Below are 24,358 nucleotides of genomic sequence, written 5' to 3'. Positions count from 1 at the left end.
GGCAAGACCCTGTCTCTACAAAGTCAAAAAATTAGCCAGATGTGGTAGCAGTATCTGTGGTCCCAGATACTCAGGAAGCTGAGGTGGAAGGATCTCTTGAGCCCAGGAGGTCTAGGCTGCAGTGAGCCATGTTCATACCACTGCAGTTCAGCCTCAGCAACAGAGTGAAATCTTGTCTCAAAAACAAAACAAAAAACAGGCCAGGTGCTATGGCTCACACCTGTAATCCCAGGACTTTGGGAGGCCAAGGCGGGCAGATCACTTGAGGTTAGGAGTTTGAGATCAGCCTGGTCAACATGATGAAACCCCATCTCTACTAAATATACAAAAAATAGCTGGGTGTGATCCCAGCACTTTGGGAGGCCGAGGCAGGTGGATCACGAGGTCAGGAGATCGAGACCATCCTGGCTAACATAGTGAAACCCATCTCTACTAAAAATACAAAAAAATCAGCCGGGTGTGGTGGCAGGTGCCTGTAGTCCCAGCTACTCAGGAGGCTGAGGCAGGAGAATGGCGTGAACCCAGGAGGCAGAGGTTGCAGTGAGCTGAGATTGCGCCACTGCACTCCAGCCTGGGTGACAGAGCGAGACTCTGTCTAAAAAAAAAAAAAAAAAAAATAGCCGGGTGTGGCGGTGTGCACCTATAATCCTGGCTACTCAGGAGGCTGAGGCATGAGAATCGCTTGAACCTGTAAGGTGGAGGTTGCAGAGAGCCAAGAGCATGCCACCGCACTTCACCCTGGGCAACAGAGCAAGACTCCATCTCAAAAAAACAAAAATACACACACACACACACGCGCGCGCGCACACACACACACACACACCCTGGAAGAAAGAAAAATGAGGAGTTGGATAGTGATAGTGAGAAATCAGGAAAATTCCAGCTATTAGAAGCATAGAACCTAGTTGTAATTAACGCACTGACTTTGTTATAAATGTAGGTTTGTCTAAATTCAAATAATATAAAGTGTACAGCCTCAGGCCCTGATTAGCCCAGTCTGAGCTTACCAAGCTTCAGGAGTTGGTGGGTTGAGACACTGGCCTCCTGACCCTGGTGATACTGCCCAGCCCACACCCTGTCTGCATAACTAACCCCATAGAGGCAAGTTACTAAACCATGCAGGACAGAGAAGGATATGGAAAAACTTGCTGGACAAGAAGCAGGAGATAAGGTCAGTGGTTACTGCAATGTGGTATGAGGGTACAGCATGCTGGACTAGGAGTCAAGATCAGAGTCCTAGGCATAATGCATATTAGATCTGCTTGTCAAATGGCTTCCTTTCATTCTAGTGTCAACGCTTGTGCCTTAATATTTATTTCATACATATAAGAACATTTGAAACATATTCATTATAAAGCACAAAAATAATGAACTACGAAAGTACCTCCAAACTAAGAATTTTAAAATTATCGAAAACATGCTTCTATTTCTATAACCCTTTTCTGTCTCATCCTCCTGCCTGCTCTCTACCTCTGCCAACTCCACCAGTCTCTTAATTGTTTTAACAACAGCTGATTTTCACTCTACATCTTAATTGACCTCTCTACAGCATTTGACACCATTGTTTCCATGAGTGCCCTACCCTTTCCCAACCTGCACCAACAAACTCCCTCTTTTCTTAGCTTATGTAATGCTGGCTGCCCTGGTTTTCCTCCTGTTTTTCTGGTTTTTTTTGCTTATAAAGCTTATTCTCCTCTACCCAGCCAGTAAACGGTAGAGTTCCTCAAAAATGCCATCCTAGGCTCTTTCTTCTTCTCACTCTAGACTCCTTAACAGGCAGGGCAGAGTGGCTCACACCTGTAATCTCAGCATTTTGGGAGGCCAGGGCAAGAAGACCACTTGAGGCCAGGAGTTCGAGACCATCCTGGGCAACAAAGTCAGACCCTGTTTTTACAAAAAATAAATATAAAAACTTAGCTGGGTGCGGTGGTGCATGCCTGTAGTACTGGGTACTTGAGAGGCTCCTTTGAGACCAGGAGTTCCAAGCTTCAGTGAGCTTTGATTGCCCCACTGCACTCCAGCCTGGGAGACAGTGTGAGACCATCTCTAAATAGATAAACAGACAGACAGACAGACTCTCCTTAGCTTTCTCATCCCCTCTTTGCTTAGGTTAACCTACACACAGATGGCTTCCATACTGGTGACAGAGATAAACCCTGTCTGAACTGTTGACCTGACATCTCTGTCTGACTGTTGACCTGACTATACCAATCCGTCTCTGAACTATTGACCTGACATCTCTGTTCAACACTTATACAGGATATCCAAAACCAAACTCCTGACCCTTTTCAACTGGATTTTCTGTCAGGGTTACCTAGCACAGTGAAGGGCACCACTATCCACTGTAATATAAGTCTAAAACCCTGGAGACACCCTTAACACATTCTTTCCCCAGAGTCAGTCAATTAAATCCTACTGATTTTAGCTACTTCATAACTTCTTTTTTTTTTTTGAGACAGAGTCTCACTTTGTCATCCGGGCTGGAGTGCAGTGGTGCGATCTTGACTCTCAGCAACCTCCGTCTCCCAGGTTCAAGCAATCCTCCTGCCTCAGCCTCCCAAGTAGCTGAGATTACAGGGGCGTGCCACCACACCCAACTGTTTTTTGTATTTTTAGTGGAGACGGTTTCACCACGTTGGCCTCAAACTTTTGACCTCAGGTGATCTGCCCACCTCGGCCTCCCAAAGTGCTTGGATTACCACATGCCCAGCCGCTACTTCATAACCCTTCACATAGTCTATTACGTCAGTGCCACTACCAGCACCACTTTAACGCCTCCACCATAATCCAAGCTGCCTTCCAGGTATTCTCTACTTAAATTGTTCCAATAGCCTTTCAGCAACCAAGTAACTCCTCACTCTCCCGCCTGTTACCCTGGTTATTGCTTATTCTTCCTCCTTAGGTCAGTTATCATTTTCTCAGGGAGCCTTCCCTACCAGGTCCATTCTTCTTATTATAAATTCTTGGTTAGCTTGCAAGTAGGGTAAAAAAGCAAAAAAAAAAAAAAAAAAGGATCAGGCGAGATGGCTCATGCCTGTAATCCCAGCACTATGGGAGGCCGAGGTTGGCGGTTTGAGGTCAGGAGTTTGAGACCAGCCTGGCCAAGATGGTGAAACCTCATCTCAACTAAAAAATACAAAAATTAGCCGGGCGTGGGGGTGGCTGCCTGTAATCCCAGCTATGTGGGAGGCTGAAGCAGGAGAATCACTTGAACCTGGGAGGTGGAGGTTACAGTGACCCAAGATCACACCACTGCACTCCAGTCTGGGCAACAGAGCAAGGCACTATCTCAAAACAAAATAAAACAAAAAACAAAAAAAAAAGAAAAAGAAAATTCAGAAAGAAAAACTATTGTTGTACCATGCACCACTACCTTTATACCAATTGTCACCATTATAATTTTATGCTAACTTGTATAATCTTCATTAATGTTTTTTTCCTTTACCAGAGCTCCATGAGGCAGGAAATATGTATTTTTATCCCCTATGTATAGCACTGTGCCGACCTATAGTTCACACTTAAAAATATTTGAATTAAGAGGCCAGGCATGGTGGCTCACGCCTGTAATCCCAGAACTTTGGGAGGCAGGTGGATCACTTGAGGTCAGGAGTTCAAGACCAGCCTGGCCAACATGGTTAAACCTCAACTCTACTAAACACACAAAAATTAGCCTGGCGAGGTGGCGCATGCCTGTAATCCCAGCTACTCAGGAGGCTGAGGCATAAGAATCACTTGAATCTGGGAGGCGGGTGTTGCAGTGTGCTTAGATCACCCAATTGTACTCCAGCCTGGGTAACAAAGCGAGTCTCAAAAAAAAAAAAAAAATTGAATTAAAAAATTAGCCGAGTGGCCAGGTACGGTGGCTCATGCCTGTAATCCCAGTACTTTGGGAGGCCGAGGTGGGCGGAATTACCTGAGGTCGGGAGTTTGAGACCAGCCTGGCCAACATAGTGAAACCCCACCTCTACTAAAAATACAAAAATTAGCCGGGCATGGTGGCATGCCCCTGTAATCCCAGCTACTCAGGAGGCTGAGGCAGAAGAATCGCTTGAGCCCAGGATGTGGAGGTTGCAGTGAGCCGAGCTTATACCATTGTACTCCAGTCTGGGCAAGAGTGAGACTCTGTCTCCAAAAAAAGAATTAGCTGAGCATGGTGGCACACACCTGTAGTCTCAGCTACTTGGAAGGCTGAAGTGGGAGGACTGCTTGAGCCCGGGAGGCACAGACTACAGTGGGCTGAGATCACACCACTGCACTCCAGCCTGGGCGATAGAGTGAGTCCCTGTCTCAAAATAAAAATAAAAACAGGCCAGGAGTGATGGCTCATGCCTGGAATCCCAGCACTTTGGGAGGCTGAGGCAGACAGATCACTTGAGGTTGGGAGTTCAAGACCAGCCTGGCCAACATGGTGAAACCCCATCTCTACTAAAAAATACAAAAAATTAGCTGGGCGTGGTGGTGTGCGCTTGTAATCCCAGCTACTTGGGAAGCTGAGGTGGAAGAATTGCTGGAACCTGGGAAGCAGAGGTTGCAGTGAGCCAAGATCTCGCCATTGCACTCCAGCCTGGAGACAGAGCGAGACTCCGTCTCAAAAAAATAAATAAAATAAAAAAATAAATAAATAAAAAATATTTGTTGAATGAGTGAACTATGTGACAGAGAAATGTCACCCAGCTGTTAGGAAGGAGAGGCATTCATAAAATAGCCTCAAAACTGTCTCCTCTCCTTTTTTTTTTTTTTTTTTTTTTGAGACGGAGTCTCGCTCTGTCGCCCAGGCTGGAGTGCAGTGGCGCAATCTCGGCTCACTGCAAGCTCCGCCTCCCGGGTTCAAGCCATTCTCCTGCCTCAGCCTCCCGAGTACCTGGGACTACAGGCGCCCACCACCACGCCCGGCTAATTTTTTGTATTTTTAGTAGAGACGGGGTTTCACTGTCTTGGCCAGGATGGTCTCGATCTCCTGACCTCGTGATCCGCCCGCCTCGGCCTCCCAAAGTGCTGGGATTACAGGCGTGAGCCACCGCGCTTGGCCTCCTCTCCTTTTTATCTAATTCTATTCTCATCAAGTAACTTTTTGATTTTTAATCTAGTTTCCTAGGTCAATCGAATGGGGAAGGGAACCAGAAAAATTCCTGGTTCCCAAGCTCCCACATAATAGAGGTAAAGGATAAGAACCCTAAAATCAAACAGCTTTAGATATGAGTCCCAGCTCTGGCACTTACTAGTAGAGTGACCCTGGGCAAGTCACTTCAATGCTGAACTCAGTTTTCTCATCTACAAAATGGACAACAGCCTTGAATCTCTCACACATAAGGTTAATGACTTAATGAAATACAGAACACAACACATCTCTTGGGTTATTTTTTGCTACTATTATTTTACTATTGCTGTTAGTTTACAAATATTATTAAAAGTTACATAAATAATAACATGACAGGGATGAAATATTTAAATGGCTTCAAAAGTCCCTCCACCTCTAATAGGATTCCACTATGTTGACAACAATTAATAATTTTCTTTTTGAAAAATACCTGAATCGGCCGGGCGCGGTGACTCACGCCTGTAATCCCAGCACTTTGGGAGGCCAAGGCAGGCAGATCACGAGGTCAGGAGTTCGAGACCAGCCTGGCCAATATGGTGAAACCTGTCTCGACTAAAAATACGAAAATTAGCCAGGCATGGTGGTGTGCATCTGTAGTCCCAGCTACTCAGGAGGCTGAGGCAGAAGAATTGCTTGAACCTGGGAGGCGGAGGTTGCAGTGAGCCGAGATCACGTCACTGGACTCCAGCCTGGGCGACAGAGTGAGACTTTGTCTCACAAAAAAAAAAAAAAAAAAAAAAAAAAAAACAAAGAAAACAAAAATACCTGAATCTTGTGTGAAACTAGAACATGGGAGACCTAAAGAACTCTAGCCCCAACAAACTGCATTCATGAAAAGTCATTCTTAGAAAAACACTACCAAAGGGCCAGGAGGGTGTAATTTGTAAAGGAATAATAATATGGCTTTGTCATCTGCTTTGCTCTTTCTCTGGGGTTTCTTGGTGTGTGGTGAACTCTAGTTCTGAAGCAGGTTGTGATAAGCCAATCCTAATCCCTAAATTTGGGAGATCCCCTTAAATCTTTCCACATGCTCCCCTAATTAGACCTCTGGCCAAGTACACGGCACAGAGGGGCTTTATGGTTTGGTACAGGCCTGGTTTTTTGTTGTTGTTGTTGAAGAGAGGGAGTTTTGCCATGTTGGCCAGGGTGGTCTTGAACTCCTGGCCTGCCTCAAGTGGACTGCCCACCTCGGCCTCCTAATGTGCTGGGATTACAGGCGTGAACTGCCATGCTGGCCCAGGCCTGTTTTCCTTAGCAATTACCATGCAAAACAACTCGGGATACCTGGGATCCAACAGGCCTTGCTCCACCCCCCAGGCCATCTCTCTCACAGCATTGCTGATCTCATGACGGGACGTGTATGCAAAACAGACATTCAGGAAACACCTGAGGAGGGAAGAAGAGAATAATTTACCAAAGGGGAACAGGGACTGATGATTGAAGTCACTGATTACAGAGCAGCCCTTCCAGCCTTTCCCTAGAAAAACAAATACACATCAAATGTTAACTGTGGATACCTCTGAAAGGTGAAATTATGAGTTTTTTGTGGTTTCTAAGTTTTCTTGGAATAAACATGTAACTAGTTTTATAATAAGACAAATACTAAATGGCTCGTTTTTTTTTGAGACAGAGTTTTGCTCTTGTCGCCCAGGCTGAAGTGCAATGGCGTGATCTCGACTCACTGCAACCTCCGCCTCCTGGGTTCAAGCGATTCTTCTGCCTCAGCCTCCCAAGTAGCTGGGATTACAGGTGCGCACCACCACACCTGGCTAATTTTTGTATTTTTAGTAGAGATGGGGTTTTACCATGTTGGCCAGGCTAGTCTTGAACTCCTGACCTCAGGTGATCCACCCGCCTAGGATTACAGGCGTGAGCCACTGTGCCCAGCCACTAAATAGCTCCTATTGCCATCCTAACCCTCTCCCCTTCTACTGTACACTAGCTTTCAGAGGAGGACTCTACTGTGATACTGGCACAAACGAAGGAAAATAGGAAGGAGATTTGATGTAAAACAAGTCCACTGCCAAAATACACGTTATATTTCAAAGCTACACATCACAGAGTTTGGATTATTGAACTCTATTCCCCTGTACGTCTGTATGACCTCCCAAGGTCATCCTATCCATAGGTTAAAGGAGTGGAACAGAAAAAGAATTTCTTGAAGGATCTGTCTTCAAAGACAGGGATAAGAACTGCTGTATTCTGACCCCATGCCCTGTCAAGTAAACACACACACACACACACACACACACACACACACACACACACACATTTATTTGGTGGGGGGTGGGCAGAGAAAGGAAAGAGAAACTATGCGTATGTGTCAGTATACACACATATAACATGTTATTGCAGAATCATGTCTGGTGTGCCCTGCAGACAGAAGGAGAAAGTCTCTAAGCTGCTCAACCTACTCTTTCATTGAGCCTTGCACCAATCCAGACCAAGGAGAGCCCAGGACATCTCCCTAAAGCCAGCAGGGAATCAAAGATTGAAACAGCTCCCTATAGGGAAATCTGAGAACTTACTTGTTGTAGTTCTTCGTGGCCTGTACAGCTTGTGCAATCAGCTCCTGGAGATCCAAGGGCAACAAGTGCAGATCGCCCAGGACCCGGATACACACCCCATGCTTCTGCAGTTTCTCCCTGATCAGGGAAAAGAGGCAGCATTGGGATAGGGCCCCTGCTAAGCTGGAGAGAGTAAGGTGCTTAGGTAATAACTGACCACCAGTTTTTTGAGTGCTTTTCTGTGCGCCAGACCCTGTTCTACATGCATTATTTCATTGCATCCCTTCAACAACTCTGAAAGAAACTTACTTCAGTGCCCAGGCTCAGACAGGACAGTCAGATAGGGACTGCCCAAGGTCATATAGCCATCAAGTGCTCTGTCAGGATTGAAACCCAGTTTGTCTGATTTGAGAAACCAAATTCTTTTTCTTGAGATGGAGTCTTGCTCTGTCACCCAGGCTGGAGTGCAGTGGTGCCATCTCGGCTCACTGCAAGCTCCGCCTCCCGGGTTTAAGCGATCCTCCCACCTCAGCCTCCCAAGTAGCTGGGATTACAGGCGCCCGCCACCATGCCTGGCTAATTTTTGTATTTTTAGTAGAGATGAGATTTCACCACGTTGGCCAGGCTGGTCTCGAACTCTTGACCTCAAGTGATCTGCCTGCCTCGGCCTCCCAAGTGCTGAGATTACAGGCATGAGCCACCGTGCTCGGCCCCAAACTACATTTTTTTTTCTTTTCCTTTTTTGGAGACATGGTCTTACTCTCACCCAGGCTGGAGTGCAGTGGTATACTCATGGTTCAATGTTAACTTCCAAATCCTGGGCTCAAGCGATCCTCCTGCCTCAGCTTCCCAAGTAGCTGGGACTAAAGGCGTGCAGCACCATGCCCGGCTAATTTTTCTATTTTTTGTAAAGATGAGGTCTCACTATGTTGCCCAAGGTGGTCTCAAACTCTTGGCCTCAAGTGATCCTCCTGCCTGAGCCTCCCAAAGTGCTAGGATTACAGGTGTGAGCCACCATGTCCAGCAAGAACCCAAACTCTTTACTATACATTACACGACCTCATGTGTCCTTTTTGGGAAGTTGCATTTTAAGTATCTGTGAAGTTTGTCCCATCTGAGAAGTGAGTAAACTCCTCAAGGGAAGGAGCTGTATTATGGGGTACTTTTGTTATGTTCTAGTGAAATATTATGATAATGGTGACAGCTAACATTCTATGTTTACTTAATGCCAGATATTGGTCTAAGTGCTTTACATGTACCAACACATTCCATCCTTACACCAACCTCTGAGTTATATACCATTATTATTCCCCTTTTACAGATGAGGAAACTGAGGCACAGGGACATTAGGTAATTTGTTCAGACAGCTGATGAATGGAGAACCAGGATTTGCACGTAGGGAGTCAGCCTCCAGAGCTTGTCTTCTTAATTATGACATTATATTGCTTCCATACCATAACTCCCAAACTCTGTGTACAGTGAGAATGAATTCAACCAGCTTCTCTCATCTGAAAATGCTATGAAGAAACCGAATGCTTCACCTTTGGAAAATGAGAGCTTAATTGAAGGAAGTATACTAGAAGACCTTGATTCAGCTCCTCCTGATAGCTTCTGGTATAGTTCTGCCACTAGTTTGATGTGTGACCATGTGTAAGCTCTTGTCTTCTGTTTTTTAAATTTTTAATTTACTTATTTTTATTTTAATTATTTTTTCTGAGACAGGGTCTCGGTCTGTTGCACATGATGGAATATAGTGGATCGATCACAGCTCATTGCAGCCTCAACCTCCCCAGGCTCATCACAGTGATCCTCCCACTTCAGCCTCCTGCATAGCTGAGATTACAGGCATGTGCCACCATCCCCAGTTAATTTTTTTGTATTTTTTTGTAGAGATGGGGTTTTGCCATGTTGTCTAGGCTGGACTCAAGCAAATTCCTGGACTCAAGCAATCCGCCCTCCTTGGCCTCCCAAAGTGCTGGGATTACAGGCATGAGCCACCTTGCTCAACCTCTTTACTAGGGTTTAGTTTCCCAACTGATGAAACAGAATCAGGCCAGTGGTCTTCCCACTTTGTTTTAGCCAAAGAACCCTTTCTTCAAATCAAATTCTACACCGAAGCCCAATACATAAAATAGGTAAATGCAACTCAGCACCCCCTATCCCACTCCCACTAGGTTCTTTCTACACCTCCTCAGGCCTTGGGGTTCTGTGGCACATTAATGGAAAAGCACCTCTGAGTTTCTTCTTGCTTTCGCCAGGACTTGATGATAAACGAAGACCATTTTCTCTACTACTAACTGATCAGCACAATCTCATTAGCATCTCTTCTGCCATGCATTTTGATCTTGCAGGAATTGTAATATGGCCTGTCTCTCAGAGCACAGTGTAGTAGATGATAGCTCAGCTCTGGAGTCAGAAAGATCCAGGTGTGCACCTTGGCTCTGCCTGTCTGATAGCTGTGTGACCCAGGATATATGCCTTAACTTCTTTAGTTTCTACTTTCCTTCTTTCTAAAAATCGGCTAATAATATCTTTGTCATGGTATAATGTGATTACAGGATGAGTAAGAATATATTTTAGGCTCAAAGCCTGGCATATAGTAAACACTTTAAAAAGGTAAGATTAGTGGGATGTGCCCCCTATGCCTCCATCCCCAGCTCCTTAGGTGTAAACTCTGAGCCACACAGGCTCTGCTGGGGACCGGGGAGCAATGTCTGTAGCCCAGAGTCTCACCATCCTAATACAGACAGAAGGAAGCCTGGCTACCCTCCCTACCACCCATTGTACTAGGCTCATCTTCACTGGAGTTCTAGGCTCACTGTTCTCTCATCTTCCTGGTATAGGTAGGAGCTGGGCACACAACAGTTGCAACTAAGACTTTTGGGCAATTCTGGCTGGTAAGGGCTCCATACTTTGAAGCAAGCAGTCTCCACTGAACTTCGTTTTTGCCCCCCTCTGGCTTTATTCCCTAAGTTAAGCCTAAACTTACTGACAGCTAAGAATGGTACTGATGCTTCCCCATAAACGTCTCTTATGCATCATCCTATCCCTCCCAAAAGACTATGCAGGGGGAGTACAGTAACTTTTTAGGGTTCACTGTGCAGCAGAAAATGACTTCCTCAATGTTTTAACTCCACTTCCTTGGCCATAGTTTATTGGTTCTGGGGTAGAAATTTAGGGATCCCAGTTAAGGGATTTTATTGATTCTGGGCTGCTCTTTTGAAGCAAGAGAAAACTGGTCTGCAGAGAGAGGTGGAAATAAATGAATACAGAGGTTCTACCTAGTGGGTTTAATTCCTGGTTTCAGTTTTGCTTGAGGCTGGCTGTACTTGTTCTTAAATCATGTGACACACCTCAATATCCTCAAATAAATGCCCCCTTTATTAAAAAAAAAAAAAAGTTAGATATAAAGAATGAAAGACTATCTTGTATTTCTGATATTTGCCACCCAAGATATCTAACTAACATTAAAAAGAGTTGGAAGCCCCTTAAGTAAGCCTCAGATAACAGAATTTCAAGGGTTAGGATAAGGCTGGGGGTGGTGGAAGAACAAACACGCTCTCCCCTCTGATAGCATCTTACTGTTCTTCCATCAAGCGGCTGAACTTCTGCCGGGCCAGATCCATAAGCCCGTCTACCTCACTCTTGGAGCGTTTGAAGTTCTCAATGCTGAATGCGTAGACCGTCACCTCTAGGATGCCCAGGTTCAAACACCACCGCAGAGTCTGAGAGGGGAGAAGGCAAGGAGCTAGGATACAAGGAAGAGTGGGAAGGGGAAATAAGAGATACTTTTTGGTCCTGACTCAGAGTTGGAGATAGGAGACAGACTTTTCTCCTCCCCAAAGCTGGGTGAAGCTAGGATAACATCAGTGTTTATGTCAGAATTAATGCATCAAATAAGCAGAAAACCACCATTGAAGAAACTGAAAAATGTGATCTTAGTGAATGCTGATGGCATTGTGCATTACAAGAAAGAACTCTGCACTGAGAGTGTAAAGACGTAGGTTCTAGTCCCTGACTCCAGCATGCACTTATGTGACTGGAATCAAATCATTTAATTTCTCTAGGTTCAAGTCTCCTTACCTGTAATATGGGATCGCAATCCATCCCTTACAAGGTGGCTAATGAACAATATAAAAATACAAGGTGTTATTATTCACAGCATAACTTCATTATTCTGGTAGGTTGAGAGGCTGATGAGTTAAAAGAAAAAAAGCAACAACTGGACAGCTGTGTAGCATGTAATAGCCTGCAAAGGGTTTTCCCATAATTTCATTTGATTCTTTTAACAACCACTTTAAAATGACACTACTGTTTTCATGCCTACTTTACAAATGATAAAACAGGCTCAGAGTTGAAGAATATGTCAAAAATCCTCAACTGTCTGATTCCATTATATGGAGTTCTAGAATGGGAAAAACAAATTTATAGTTACAGAAATCAGAACGGTAGTTGCCTAGAGAGGAAAAGGAGGAGGTAGAACAGAAGTTGGTTGAGAAAGGGCACCAGGGAACTTTTTGGAGAGATGGAAATGTCCTACATCTTTTTTTTTTTTTTTTTTAAGCTGGAGTCTCGCTCTGTCACCCAGGCTGGAGTGCAGTGGTGCAATCTTGGCTCACTACAACCTCCACCTCCTACGTTCAAGTGATTATCCTGCCTCAGCCTCCCAAGTACCTGGGCCTACAGGCATGTGCCACCACACCCAGCTAACTTTTTGTATTTTTAGTAGAGATGGGGTTTCGCCATGCTGGCCAGGCTGGTCTCAAACTACTGACCTCAGGTGATCTGCCTGCCTCGGCCTCCCAAAGTGCTGGGATTACAGGCATGAGCCACTGAGCCTGGCAAGAAATGTCCTATATCTTGACAGGGGTATGGGTTAGATAAATGAATGCAATTGTCAAAACCTAAAATCTGTGCAGTTCACCATATGAAATTATAACTCAAAAAGAAATGAAACTGGCTGGGTGTGGTGGGTCTCTCCTATAACCCTAGCACTTTGGGAGGCCAAAGTGGGCAGATTACCTGAGGTTGGGAGTTCAAGCCCAGCCTGGCCAACATGATGAAACCCCATTTCTACTAAAAATACAAAAACTTAGCTGGGTGCAGTGGCGCACACCTGTAATCCCAGCTACTTGGGAGGCTGAGGCAGGAGAATCGCTTGAACCGGTGAGTGGAGATCTCACCATTGCACTCCAGCCTAGGCTACAGAGTGAGACTTCAACTCAAAAAAAAAAAACAGGCTAGGCGTGGTGGCTCACACCTATAATCCCCGCACTTTGGGAGGCCAAGGCGGGCGGATCACGAGGTCAGGAGTTCGAGACCAGCCTGACCAACGTGGTGAAACCCCGTCTCTACTAAAAATGCAAAAATTAGCCGGGTGTGGTGGCGCAGGCCTGTAATCCCAGTTACTCAGGAGGCTGAGGCAGGAGAATCGCTTGAACCTGGGAGGCGGAGGTTGTAGTGAACTGAGATCGCGACACTGTACCCCAGCCTGGGTGACAGAGCAAGACTTCGTCTCGAAAAAAAAAAAAAAAAGAAAAAAACTTAGTCCTTTGGGGCTGCTCTAATCCTGTACCACTAAAGGTGGAGAACAATGTTGAGAGGTGGAGAACAATGTTGAGAGATGGAGAGTTGGAGGTTAAACGTAGACAACAGAAGACATTCAAGACATTCAAACAGAACAGAAGAAACAAGCTGAAGAGCTACCTCTCTAACCCCTTAACAAACATACAAGCAAACAAATCTACTGTCATCTTAGGAAAATTACCAGTGAGAACCTGACACTTGAATAGCCTCAGGCCCTAAAGACCTTGCAAGGCAGCCACTGTGGATGGCACATCTGGGTTGGAACCCACCACTGACATCAGTCAATACGGTTGCTAATAACAAGTTTCAATTGTTTGAGCACTTCCTTTAGGTCAGGGCCTGTGCTACATGCTTTTCATTGTGCCATCTTATTTATCTTCAAATAATCTACTGAGATAGAGATTGCTAACTCAATTTTATAGATGAAGAAACTGAGGCAAAGGGAAGCTACATAACTCGCTGCAGGTCACAAAGCCAGACAGTGACAAAGCAGGGGTGCCAATGAATTCTGAGTGACTCCAGAGCTTAAGCTCCTAAGCATTAGGCAAAACTGCCTCTCAGTTACAAAAGAGAAGCTGGAGTCAACAAACGTAAAGACTTCTACAAGGTTCTGGTGAGAACCCCACTGCCACTCACTCAAGGAAAAAAATATCACAGCCCTGGCATCAAACTGTGTCCCTGTGCTAGGACACTGGGACCTGTGAACTACAGACCATATTTCCATTCCTTTTTTTTTTTTTTTTTGAGACAGTCTTGCTCTGTTGCCCAGGCTGGAGTGCAGTGGCACAATCTCGGCTCACTGTAAGCTCCGCCTCCCGGGTTCATGCCATTCTCCTGCCTCAGCCTCCTGAGTAGCTGAGACTACAGGTGCCCACCACCACGCCCGGCCAATTTTTTGTATTCTTAATAGAGATGGGGTTTCACCGTGTTAGCCACGATGGTCTTGATCTCCTGACCTCACGATCCACGCACCTCAGCCTCCCAAAGTGCTGGGATTACAGGCGTATGCCACCGCGCCCAGCCCTCCATCCTTCTTAAAAGTTTCACCAAGATTGTCATATTCCATTCTTTTGTTAAACTTAATGTTTTCCAATTTATAACATGCATTATACCATAAAATGTTCATGACCTCTGTGTAGAGTGATGTCCTGGTTTGCCAGGGACTTTCACCAGTTTTAGCACTGAAAGACCTGTATCCTGAGAAACCCCTCAGCCTTGGCAAGGCAGAATGAGTAGTCACTCAATGTTCGTCCAGAAATGTTACTTCTAAGAATTTATCCAAAAAGAGTACTTTTTTTTTTTTTTTAGACAAGGTCTTGCTCTGTCACCAGGTTGGACTGCGGTGACGTGAACACAGCTCACTGCAGCCTCAACCTCCAGGGTTCAAGTCATCCTTCCACCTCAGTCTCGTAAGTAGCTGGGACCACAGGCATGCACCCTCATGCTTGGCTAATTTTTTATTTTGTAGAGACAGGATCTCACCATGTTGCCCAGGCTGAAACAGTACTATTTATAATGTTTATTGTAATGTCAAGTAATAGTGGAGCAGTTAAATTATATCAGATCCTCTTGATAAAATGTTCTACAGTCATTGAAACATACAGATAGAAAGCTTATATATACACCTTAAAAAATGCTTCCCCAAATGTTGGCCGGGGGCAGTGGCTCATGTCTGTAATCCCAGCACTTTGGGAGGCTGAAGGGAGTGGATCACCTGAGGTCAGGAGTTCGAGACCAGCTTGGCTAACATAGTGAAACCCCATCTCTACTAAAAATACAAAAAAATTAAGTCGGACGTGGTGACGGGTGTTGAATCTCAACTACTCAGGAGGCTGAGGCAGAAAATCACTTGAACCCGGGAGGCGGAGGTTGCTGTGAGCAGAGATCATGCACTGTACTCCGGCCTGGGCAACAGAGTGAGACTCTGTCTCAAACAAATAAACAAAACCAAAATGTTAAGTGAAAATAAGGTTACTGAAGCTACAGATGCAATTTTATTAATGTTAAGTCACGTAGAGCATACAATAAAGATTGGATGAGGCATAAAATATAAACTATTGATTTATTAAGATAAGAATTGGCAATTTTGTTCTTATTTCCAGTATTTTAAGGTCATTCACTGGATGATTACTTCTTTGTTAAGGTCATTTTTTTTTTTTCTTGAGATACTGTCACTCCGTCACCCAGGCTAGATTACGGCGGCACAATCTCTGTTCACTGCAGCCTCAAGCTTCCTGGGCTCAGATAGTCCTCCCACCTCAGCCTCCTGAGTAGCTGGGGGCACAGGTGTGCACCATCAAGTCTGGCTAATTTTTAAATTTTTTTGTAGAGACAGGGTCTGACTATGTTACCCGGGCTAGTCCTGAACCCCTGGGCTCAAGCAATCCTCCTGCCTTGACCTCCCAAAGTGTGGGATTACAGGCAAAAGCAACCACATCTGGCCAATGTCAAGATGAGACCTATAGCCAGCAAACAATGAAACACAGAGACAGATACAAAAAACACTCTCCAACCACAGCAAACTCAGAGCCTGGTTTACTAGCTATAATCCACCTCTCCACAGACTGTTCACTTTGGGCTCTGCCATACACACCCACCTCAGCTAGCTTGTTGAAGCCCTGTGAGTGGCCTTCCTGCCGCTCCACCTGGCACTTCTTGGCATAGCGACGGTTCCCGTCCATTATGAATGCAATGTGTTTCGGCATTGGGCCTGCCTGTAGAATAGGAAGACAAATGATGAACAGGTCTCATATTCTTCAGGGATAAAGGAAGACACTACACCCCAAGGTGATAGGTTTGGGCTACGTGATGAAAACCCTGATGAAGGGAATTGGGTACTTTGTGCTTTTAACTCAGTAAAAAGACATTAAAATTTATTTACTTAGTTACTTACTTTATTTTGAGGCAGGATCTCACTCAGTCACCCAGGCTAGAATGCAATGGTATGATCACAGGTGACTGCAGCCTTGGCCTCCTGGGTTCAAGTGATCCTCCCACCTCTGCCTCCCGCTGAGTAGCCAGGGCTACCAGCACATGCCACCACACCTACCTATCGTTTTTTCTTTTCATTTCTTTTTTTTTTTTAAGAGATGGGGTCGGCCGGGCGTGGTGGCTCACGCCTGTAATCCCAGCACTTTGGGAAGCTGAGGTGGGCGGATCACTTGAGGTCAGGCATTCGAGACCAGCCTGGCCAACATGGCGAAACCCAGTCTCTACTAAAAATACAAAAATTAGCTGGGCATGGTGGCACGTGCCTGTAGTCCCAGCTACTCTACTCGGGAGGCTGAGGCAGGAGAATCGCTTGAACCCAGGAGGTGGAGTTGAGATTGTGCCACTTCACTCCAGCCTGGGCGACACAGCGAGACTCTGTCTCAAAAAAAAAAAAAAAAAGATGGTGTGTTTCCCTAAGTTAACCAGGTCTCGAACTCCTGGGCTCAAGCAATCCTCCTTCATCAGCCTCCCAAAGTGCTGAGATTAAAAAAGGCATGAGCCACCATAGCTGGCTACTTATTTTTATTTACATGTTTACTGAGCACTTACTACATGCCAAATACTATGCTGGGCTTCTTATACTTCATCTTATCATACAAGTCTATAAAGTAAATAGTATTATCTTCATTTGACAGGTGGAAAAACAAGCTCAGAGAGTTCTAGTGACTTGCATAAGTCACACAGTTTTTGTTTCTTTTCTTTTTTTTTTTTTTTTGAGAAGGAGTCTCGCTCTGTGGCCCAGGCTGGAGTGCGGTGGCGCCATCTTGGCTCACTGCAAGCTCCGCCTCCCGGGTTCACGCCTTTCTCCTGCCTCAGCCTCTCCGATAGCTGGGACTACAGGCACCCGCCACCACGCCCGGCTAATTTTTTTGTATTTTTTTAGTAGAGACGGGGTTTCACCGTGTTAGCCAGGATGGGCTCAATCTCCTGACCTTGTGATCTGCCCACCTCGGCCTCCCAGAGTGCTGGGATTACAGGAGTGAGCCAGCAGGCCCGGCCCAGTCACACGGTTAAGAAGAGGCAAATAGGGATTCAAACTGATGTCCATCTGCTTCCAGAGTTAATCTTTTAACCATATGCTCTTAAGTACAGGCTTGGTTTAGTTGGTCTCCAACTAGAAAGCAAAAGGAAAAAAAAAATTTTTTTTCTTTGAAACAGGGTCTTACTCAGGCCAGGCGCGGTGGCTCACGCCTGTAATCCCAGCACTTTGGGAGGCCGAGGTGGGCAGATCACGAGGTCAGGAGATCGAGCCCATCCTGGCTAACACGGTGAAACCCCGTCTCTACTAAAAATACAAAAAGTTAGCCGGGCGTGGTGGCGGGCGCCTGTAGTCCCAGCTACTCAGAGAGGCTGAGGCAGGAGAAAGGCGTGAACTCGGGAGGCGGAGCTTGCAGTGAGCCAAGATGGCGCCACCGCACTCCAGCCTGGATGACCGAGCGAGACTCCATCTCAAAAATAAATAAATAAATAAATAAATAAATAAATAAATAAATAAAATAAAATAAAATAAAATAAAATAAAATAAAAAACAGGGTCTTACTCTATTACTCAAGGTGGATGGAGTGTGGTGGTGTTATCTCAGCTCATTTGCAACCTCCACCTTTTTGGAGGAGAAAGGTCCTCCCACTTCAATTCCCCAAGTAGCTGGGACTACAGGAATACACTACCACACCCAGCTAATTTTTTTATTTTTTGTAGAGATGGGGGTCTCACCATGTTGGCCAGGCTGCTCTCGAACTCCTGGGATCAAGAGATCCACTCAACTTGGCCTCCCAAAGTGCTGGGATTACAGGTTTGAGCCATCGTGTCTGGCTAGGAAAAATTTTGATGGGCATAGTCAAATGAAGATGGTACCTTCTACAGAAAAAAGGAACTCATAGGGCTGGGTGCAGTGGCTCACGTCTGTAATTCCAGCACTTTGGGAGGCCAACGTGGGTGGATCACTTGAGGTCAGGAGTTCAAGACCAGCCTGGCCAACATGTTGAAACCCCATCTCTACTAAAAATGCGAAAATTAGGGCTGGGCACAGTGGCTCATGCCTGTAATCTCAGCACTTTGGGAGGCGAAGGCGGGCAAATCACGAGGTCAGGAATTCAAGACCAGACTGGCCAGTATGGTGAAACCCCGTCACTACTAAAAATACAAAAATTAGCCAGGCGTGGTGGCAGATGCCTGTAATCCCAGCTACGTGGGAGGCTGAGGCAGGAGAACTGCTTGAACCTGGGAGGTGGAGGTTGCAGTGAGCCAAGATCACGCCACTGCACTCCAGCCTGGATGACAGAGCAAGACTCCATCTCGGAAAAAAGAAAAAAACAAAAACAAAAATTAGCCAGGTGTGGTGGTGGGAGCTTGTAATCCCAGCTACTTAGGAGGCTGAAGCAGGAGAATGGCTTGAACCCGGGAGGCAGAGGTTGCCGTGAGCCAACATAGCGCCACTGCACTCCAGCCTGGGTGTCAGAGTGAGACTCTGTCTCAAGAAAAAAAAAAAAAAAAGGCACTAATTCCTGACCTCTAGCCAACTGCTGACACACAGGAACTGGGGCGCAGTATTGCTGGATCTGGTGATCTTGCAAGAAAACCAAACATCAGGATTTTTATTAAAATTTTGCTTTTCAGCCAGGCACGGTGGCTCACGCCTGTAATCCCAGCACTTTGGGAGGCCGAGGCGGGTGGATCACGAGGTCAGGAGTTTAAGACCAGCCTGGCCAAGATGGTGAAACCCCGTCTCTACTAAAAATAAAGAAAAATTAGCCGGGCGTGGTGGCAGGGGCCTGTAATCCCAGCTAATCGGGAGGCTGAGGCAGGAGAATTGTTTGAACCGGGGAGGCAGAGGGTACAGTGAGCCGAGATTACGCCACTGCACTCCAGCCTGGGCGACAGAGTGAGACTCTGTCTCAAAAAAAAAAAAAATTGTTTTTCAAAGCAAACAAAAAAGACTTTTTTTGAGCCAAACAAAACTTACTTGGGGCCGGACGCGGTGGCTCAAGCCTGTAATCCCAGCACTTTAGGAGGCTGAGGTGGGCAGATCACTTGAGGCCAGGAGTTCGAGACCAGCCTGGCCAACACGGTGAAACCCCAACTCTACTAAAAATACAAAAAAAAAATTAGCCAGGCAAAAAAAAAAAAAAAAATTAGCCAGGCATGGTGGCGGGCGCCTATAATCCCAGCTACTTGGGGAGGCTGAGGTGGGAGAATTGCTTGAACCCAGGAGGCAGAGGTTGCAGTGAGCCAAGATTGCACCACTGAACTCCAGCCTGGGCAACAGAGTAAGACTCCATCTCAAAAAAGAAACCACAAAAAACAAAACCCTTATTTGGTTTGGAGCAGCTTTGAGTTGTCTCCCATAACACAAATGGACTCCTTAGCCTATTTTTCCTCACCTGGGAGGGCTCTTCCCTGACTGCTTCCTCATCAACACTTCTTTTTCTACTTCTGTCTCCCACATACAGCCTTTCCATCCCCCAAAATCCATTCAAGTTATGCAGCTTGTTCTTCTAAACATACCACTGCAGTGGTTCCCCAAGGAGATACTTCCCATTTCCTGGACTGCTTGAGATCACTTGGCATTTGTTTGTGAGCATGTGTGGGGCTTGTATAAAGGTTACTGATTCATAAATTCATTACTACCTGCTGCTTGACAGCCCGTGGCTGAAAAACAAAACCAAGCTGACTGGCCCCAATCTCAAACCTGTCTTAGGCAGATATAACATTGCTGTGATTCCTAGAGAAAAAGCTGAGGGAAGATTTGGGGAAGATAGGAGATAATAGTCTTCAAATGTCTGAAAGACAATCCTAATAATAATTAAGAACTGCTAGACATTATGCTAACTGCTTTATATTAACGTTTCATAAATTCTCATAACAATTCTACAGTTGTTAAAGTCACATGATTACTAAATGATAAAACAGGACTTTCAGGCCAGGTGCAGTGGCTCAGTCCTATAATCCTAGCACTTTGGGAGGCTGAGATAGGTGGATCACCTGAGGTCAGGAGTTCGAGACCAGCCTGGCCAATATGAGAATCCTATCTCTACTAAAAATATAAAAATTAGCCATGTGTGGTAGCACATGCCTGTAACCCCAGCTACTTGGGAGGCTAAGGCAAGAGAATTGCTTGAACTTGGCAGACGAAGGTTGCAGTAAGCCAAGATTGCGCCATTGCACTCCAGCCTGGGTGACAGAGCGAGACTCCATCTCAAAATAAAAAAAAGAACAGGAATTTCACCGTTTGCCTCTAGAGCCCAAACTCTTTTTTTTTTTGTTGAGACAGAGTCTCGTTCTGAACTCTTTTGAGACAGTCCTGTTCTGTCACCCAGGCTGGAGTGTGGTGGCACAATCATGACTCACTGCAGCTTTGACCTGGGCTCAAGAAATTCTCCCACTTCAGCCTTCCGAGTAGCTGGGACTACAGGTGCACACCACCAAGCCCGGCTGATTTTTTAATTTTTTGGAGAATCAGTGTTTTACCATGTTGCCCAGGCTGGTCTCAACTCCTGAGCTCAAACAATCTGCCCACCTCGGCCTCCCAAATTGCTGGGATTACAGGCATGAGCGACCAGGCCCAGCCCCCAAACTCTTAACCATTGCTCTACTGCCAGATCAAAGAATATATCAAAGATTAACCTATTTAAATCAAGAGGACAGTACATGGAACAATGGATCAATGTTCTAGGGAAACAAATTTCAGTTCTCTATAAGGAATACTTAGCAGTCTAGGCTGCCCAATGATATTGAGAGGTCTGGGCTTCCTGAAAATGTCAGAGTTAGGACGAAAGTCTACCAGAAATGTAGACCTGGAAGTTACCATTCTAAGACTCTTTGGTTTCCTTGCTAAATTCCACTTAACATGATGAATTGCTCAACTTTAATAACAGGTTTTGATATAAGATTATCCAACTGAGCAGAAGGCCAACTGGTGCTCTGGGCCATTGCTCACCTTTATGATGTTGGCACAGAACCGCTCCCAAAGTGACAGCTCTCCTTCCTTGATCCATGACATAGTTCTTTTCCAGTCAGAAGATCACTCCAGAACAACCAAACACCAGCCAGGTAATCTTGGATAAACAAGAAAGAAAATAAGTAGTCACCAAGGTTTGCAAACAGCTATAACTGACTTCTGGGGAATCAGATGGACTATGGAGAGCAGCCAGCATTCGAATCCAAAGACACTGGTCTAAGCCTATAATCTTTTACCACCCAGAGTTTTATAAGGCAATGAGACCTCTGGAGGGCAAAAGCCTTTCCTCGGTTCTCCTGGCTTTGCAGACTTGTTCCCATTCCCATTTCCTCCGTATCTGCACTGACTTCTTCTGAACATCTAAGTCGGTTTCCTGCCACATCATGGTGCCCACATCTTGATCATTCCCCGTTTCTTCCTTCTCCATCTTCCCCTAAGCTGCTTCCAACTCTGCGCTCCCAGTTACTAACCCCTTCAGTTATCGCACCCCCGGTACTTCACGCCTCAGTGGTCTCCTGATTATTCCCTCAGTCGTCCCTTTGCTTCTCCCGCAGCTGCTCCCCGCCCAGTCACCCTCTTCTCCTCTAGTTCACCCCTTCAGTTCAGTAGCACCTGATTCGCTCCGCGGGGCGCGTCCCCACCGCTTCAGTGGGCCGGCACTTCCTCACGACGTGGCGCTAGAAGAACACGTCATCTTTGGGCGCTGCGACACGCCCCTTCCGTCACCCAAGTTGAAGGGGGGGGCCCTGCCCTGCGCCTGCGCCTACGCCTGCGAGCCAGGGAGAGGGCGGTTCTCGGTCCCACGGGGTGTGGAAGCGGGCGAGGGTGAGAGCCAGGCTCACGTGACCGAGCGGGGCGGGAGGCTGGGCTCCAGGCCACGTGCTGCGGGACCAGCTGGGGAAGACGGTGTTGAGCCCAGCGTTGGGAGCGGAGGGGTCGGTAGACTCACAGATTGGGAGGCCTCTGGAAAACGCGCCAGGGAAATGAGCCAGGGGCAAGAATCGAGGCGCTTCTCGGCCTTCGAAGGCAGCTTTAGGACTGCTGAGAAACTGGGTAAGGCAGCGTCCTTACCTTGGAATGCCGCAGAACCGGGCTTCATTAGAGCACTGGTGCATACTCTTAAAAATTATCTCGTTACCGTTTCGTGTTTTATTTAGTGGGTTTAATCGTCTGGGAAGAAGTTTCTAGCCGCAGCCTATCTTACAGACGCGCAGAATATTAATCTATTTTGTGCCGACGTAAGGCACGCATGTTTTAGGATTTGTGGATTCCCAAGAGCTATCCCAACGAACTCAAGAGAAGGGGTAAGGCCAGAAAGACCTCTGCCGTGATGACTTCTAGGCCAGGCGCGGTGGCTCACGCTTGTAATCCCAGCACTTTGGGAGGCCGAGGCGAACAGATCATATGAGGTCAGGAGTTTGGGACCAGCCTGGCCAACATCGTGAAACCCCGTCTGTACTAAAAATACAAAAAATGAGCCGGGCGTGGTGGCGGGCGCCTGTTATCCTAGTTACTCGGGAGGGGAGGCAGGAGAATCGCTTGAACCCGGGAGGCGGAGGTTGCCGTGAGCCAAGATCACGCCACTGCACTCCAGCCTGGGCAACAGGAGCGAAACTCCGTCTCAAAAAAAAAAAAAAAAAAAAAAGGTGACTTCTAAAATAACAGAAAGGTGCTCGCTTTGGCAGTACATAAATGAAAATAACAGAAATTAACCCTGATAGAAAAGTTAAGGGCATTAGCTCTACTGAACCTTTACGAAAAAATGGGTTGCAAGAATTCTAGGCTCACAAAAGAAATTCGCAGTTCAATTTTCTCAAAATTGAAAAAGGAGGAAAAAATTCTTTACAGATGCTTATACAACCAGTATTATTTTTATTTATTTATTTATTTATTTTGAGACGGAGTCTGGCTATGTCGCCCAGGCTGGAGTGCAGTGGCGCAATCTCGGCTCACTGCAATCTCCGCCTCCCGGGTTCAAGCGTTTCTCCTGCTTCATCCTCCTGAGTAGCTGGGACTACAGGCGCGTGCCACCAAGCCTGGCTAATTTTTGTATTTTTAGTAGAGACAGGGTTTCGATCTCTTGACCGCGTTATCTGCCTGCCTAGGCCTCCCAAAGTGCTGGAATTACAGGCGTAAGCCACCGCGCCCGGCCACAACCAGTATTTCTTGCAAAGCATAATACAACTTTATGTTGTATTATGTTTTGAATGAAATAAAAACTCACAATTGTCAAAGAACCTTTTTGTCGCATTTCACTTTACAATATTATTAAAGAAATGAGGCGAGGAAGAGATGTTTTATTGGCAATTTCTAATTGATTGTCTTCCACTCTTTCTAATGAAAGGAGTTATTTTAACACAGCAACATGATCAAAAAAAGCCCTAGAGATGAGTAGAAATGAATAGTGTTGAGCTTTTCCATCCTTCCTGCTTTGTAATCTCAGTCCAAGTTACTTCATTTTGCAGCAAGACAATTTAACGAAGTCCACTAGTAGTTTGCTGCTTCATGAGGTTCTACTGTCAGCTTTGACTTTTGGTACAATTAAGAAGCCACAAAGTCCCTGGAGTAGATGTATGAAACTTACCCTTGCTCTGATAATGTCAGGCTTGAGGATTTAAACCAGTTTCCCTGTTTCGTTGCCCTTTGTGTTAATATACTCGGTTTGCCTCCAATCAAGTTTTTTTTTTTCTTTTTAAAATCCTCCTTCCCTTAGTGGGAATAGAGGTTTAAAATTCAGTGTTCTTGCTTGATGACTTGTGATATATATAAAAAAATTCAATGTTCATTAAAAAGCTAGCAAACTTTGGCTCAAAGAAAATGTTGCATTTATAGCTAGTCAGTGAATCTCCTCTGGCCTCAATTTCCCCAGTTCCACAACACATTTCTCTCCTTGGGGTCCTGCAAGGGGTTAATTAATTAAGATTTGTAAAAGGCTTTGAGGAGTAGGGGACAAAGTATTATTAGGGTCTCATGCCCCAAGCCATGGCCCCATCCTTTCATCCCAGCCAGTGGCACAGGCAACCCCATTCTTATGCATGCCAAGCCCCTAATCCCCTCTTGAATGTGGAAGCTTCCAAGGAAAGGACAAGAGGCCTTAACTAGAAACAAAAATCCACTGTAATGAGGTGCTAAGAGGAGTGAACTTTCAAGATTTCATTCCTAACAAACTGGTTGAACAGAAAAAACGTAATGGTTCTTCTGTGACTTCTGAGTCCCAAT

General features: G+C 45.8%; 1 protein-coding gene across 7 annotated transcripts in view; it reads right to left on the bottom strand.

Annotated features, from left to right (window-relative positions):
- DHDDS (dehydrodolichyl diphosphate synthase subunit) overlaps window positions 1–21,919 on the bottom strand; it is a 40,911-nt gene extending 18,992 nt beyond the window's left edge. For 2 of the 7 annotated variants that reach the window (XM_030805705.1, XM_003271655.4), the window contains exons 1-6: window positions 21,752–21,919; window positions 21,119–21,236; window positions 15,789–15,905; window positions 11,188–11,330; window positions 7,627–7,743; window positions 6,383–6,484 (exon numbers count right to left, since the gene is read on the bottom strand). In XM_030805705.1, coding sequence (XP_030661565.1) covers window positions 6,383–6,484; window positions 7,627–7,743; window positions 11,188–11,330; window positions 15,789–15,905; window positions 21,119–21,181 — 542 coding nt within the window. In that variant the 5' untranslated portion in view covers window positions 21,182–21,236; window positions 21,752–21,919. Of the gene's footprint in view, window positions 1–6,382; window positions 6,485–7,626; window positions 7,744–11,187; window positions 11,354–15,788; window positions 15,906–21,118; window positions 21,237–21,609 lie in introns of all 7 variants that reach the window. The other 5 variants (XM_030805709.1, XM_004092226.3, XM_030805710.1 and 2 more) reach the window with 4 other exon arrangements.
- Between the last annotated feature and the right edge of the window lie 2,439 nt (window positions 21,920–24,358).

Source organism: Nomascus leucogenys, chromosome 24 (assembly GCF_006542625.1).
Source record: "Nomascus leucogenys isolate Asia chromosome 24, Asia_NLE_v1, whole genome shotgun sequence".
NCBI lineage: Eukaryota > Metazoa > Chordata > Mammalia > Primates > Hylobatidae > Nomascus > Nomascus leucogenys.
This window is presented reverse-complemented; position numbering and strand designations above follow the sequence as displayed.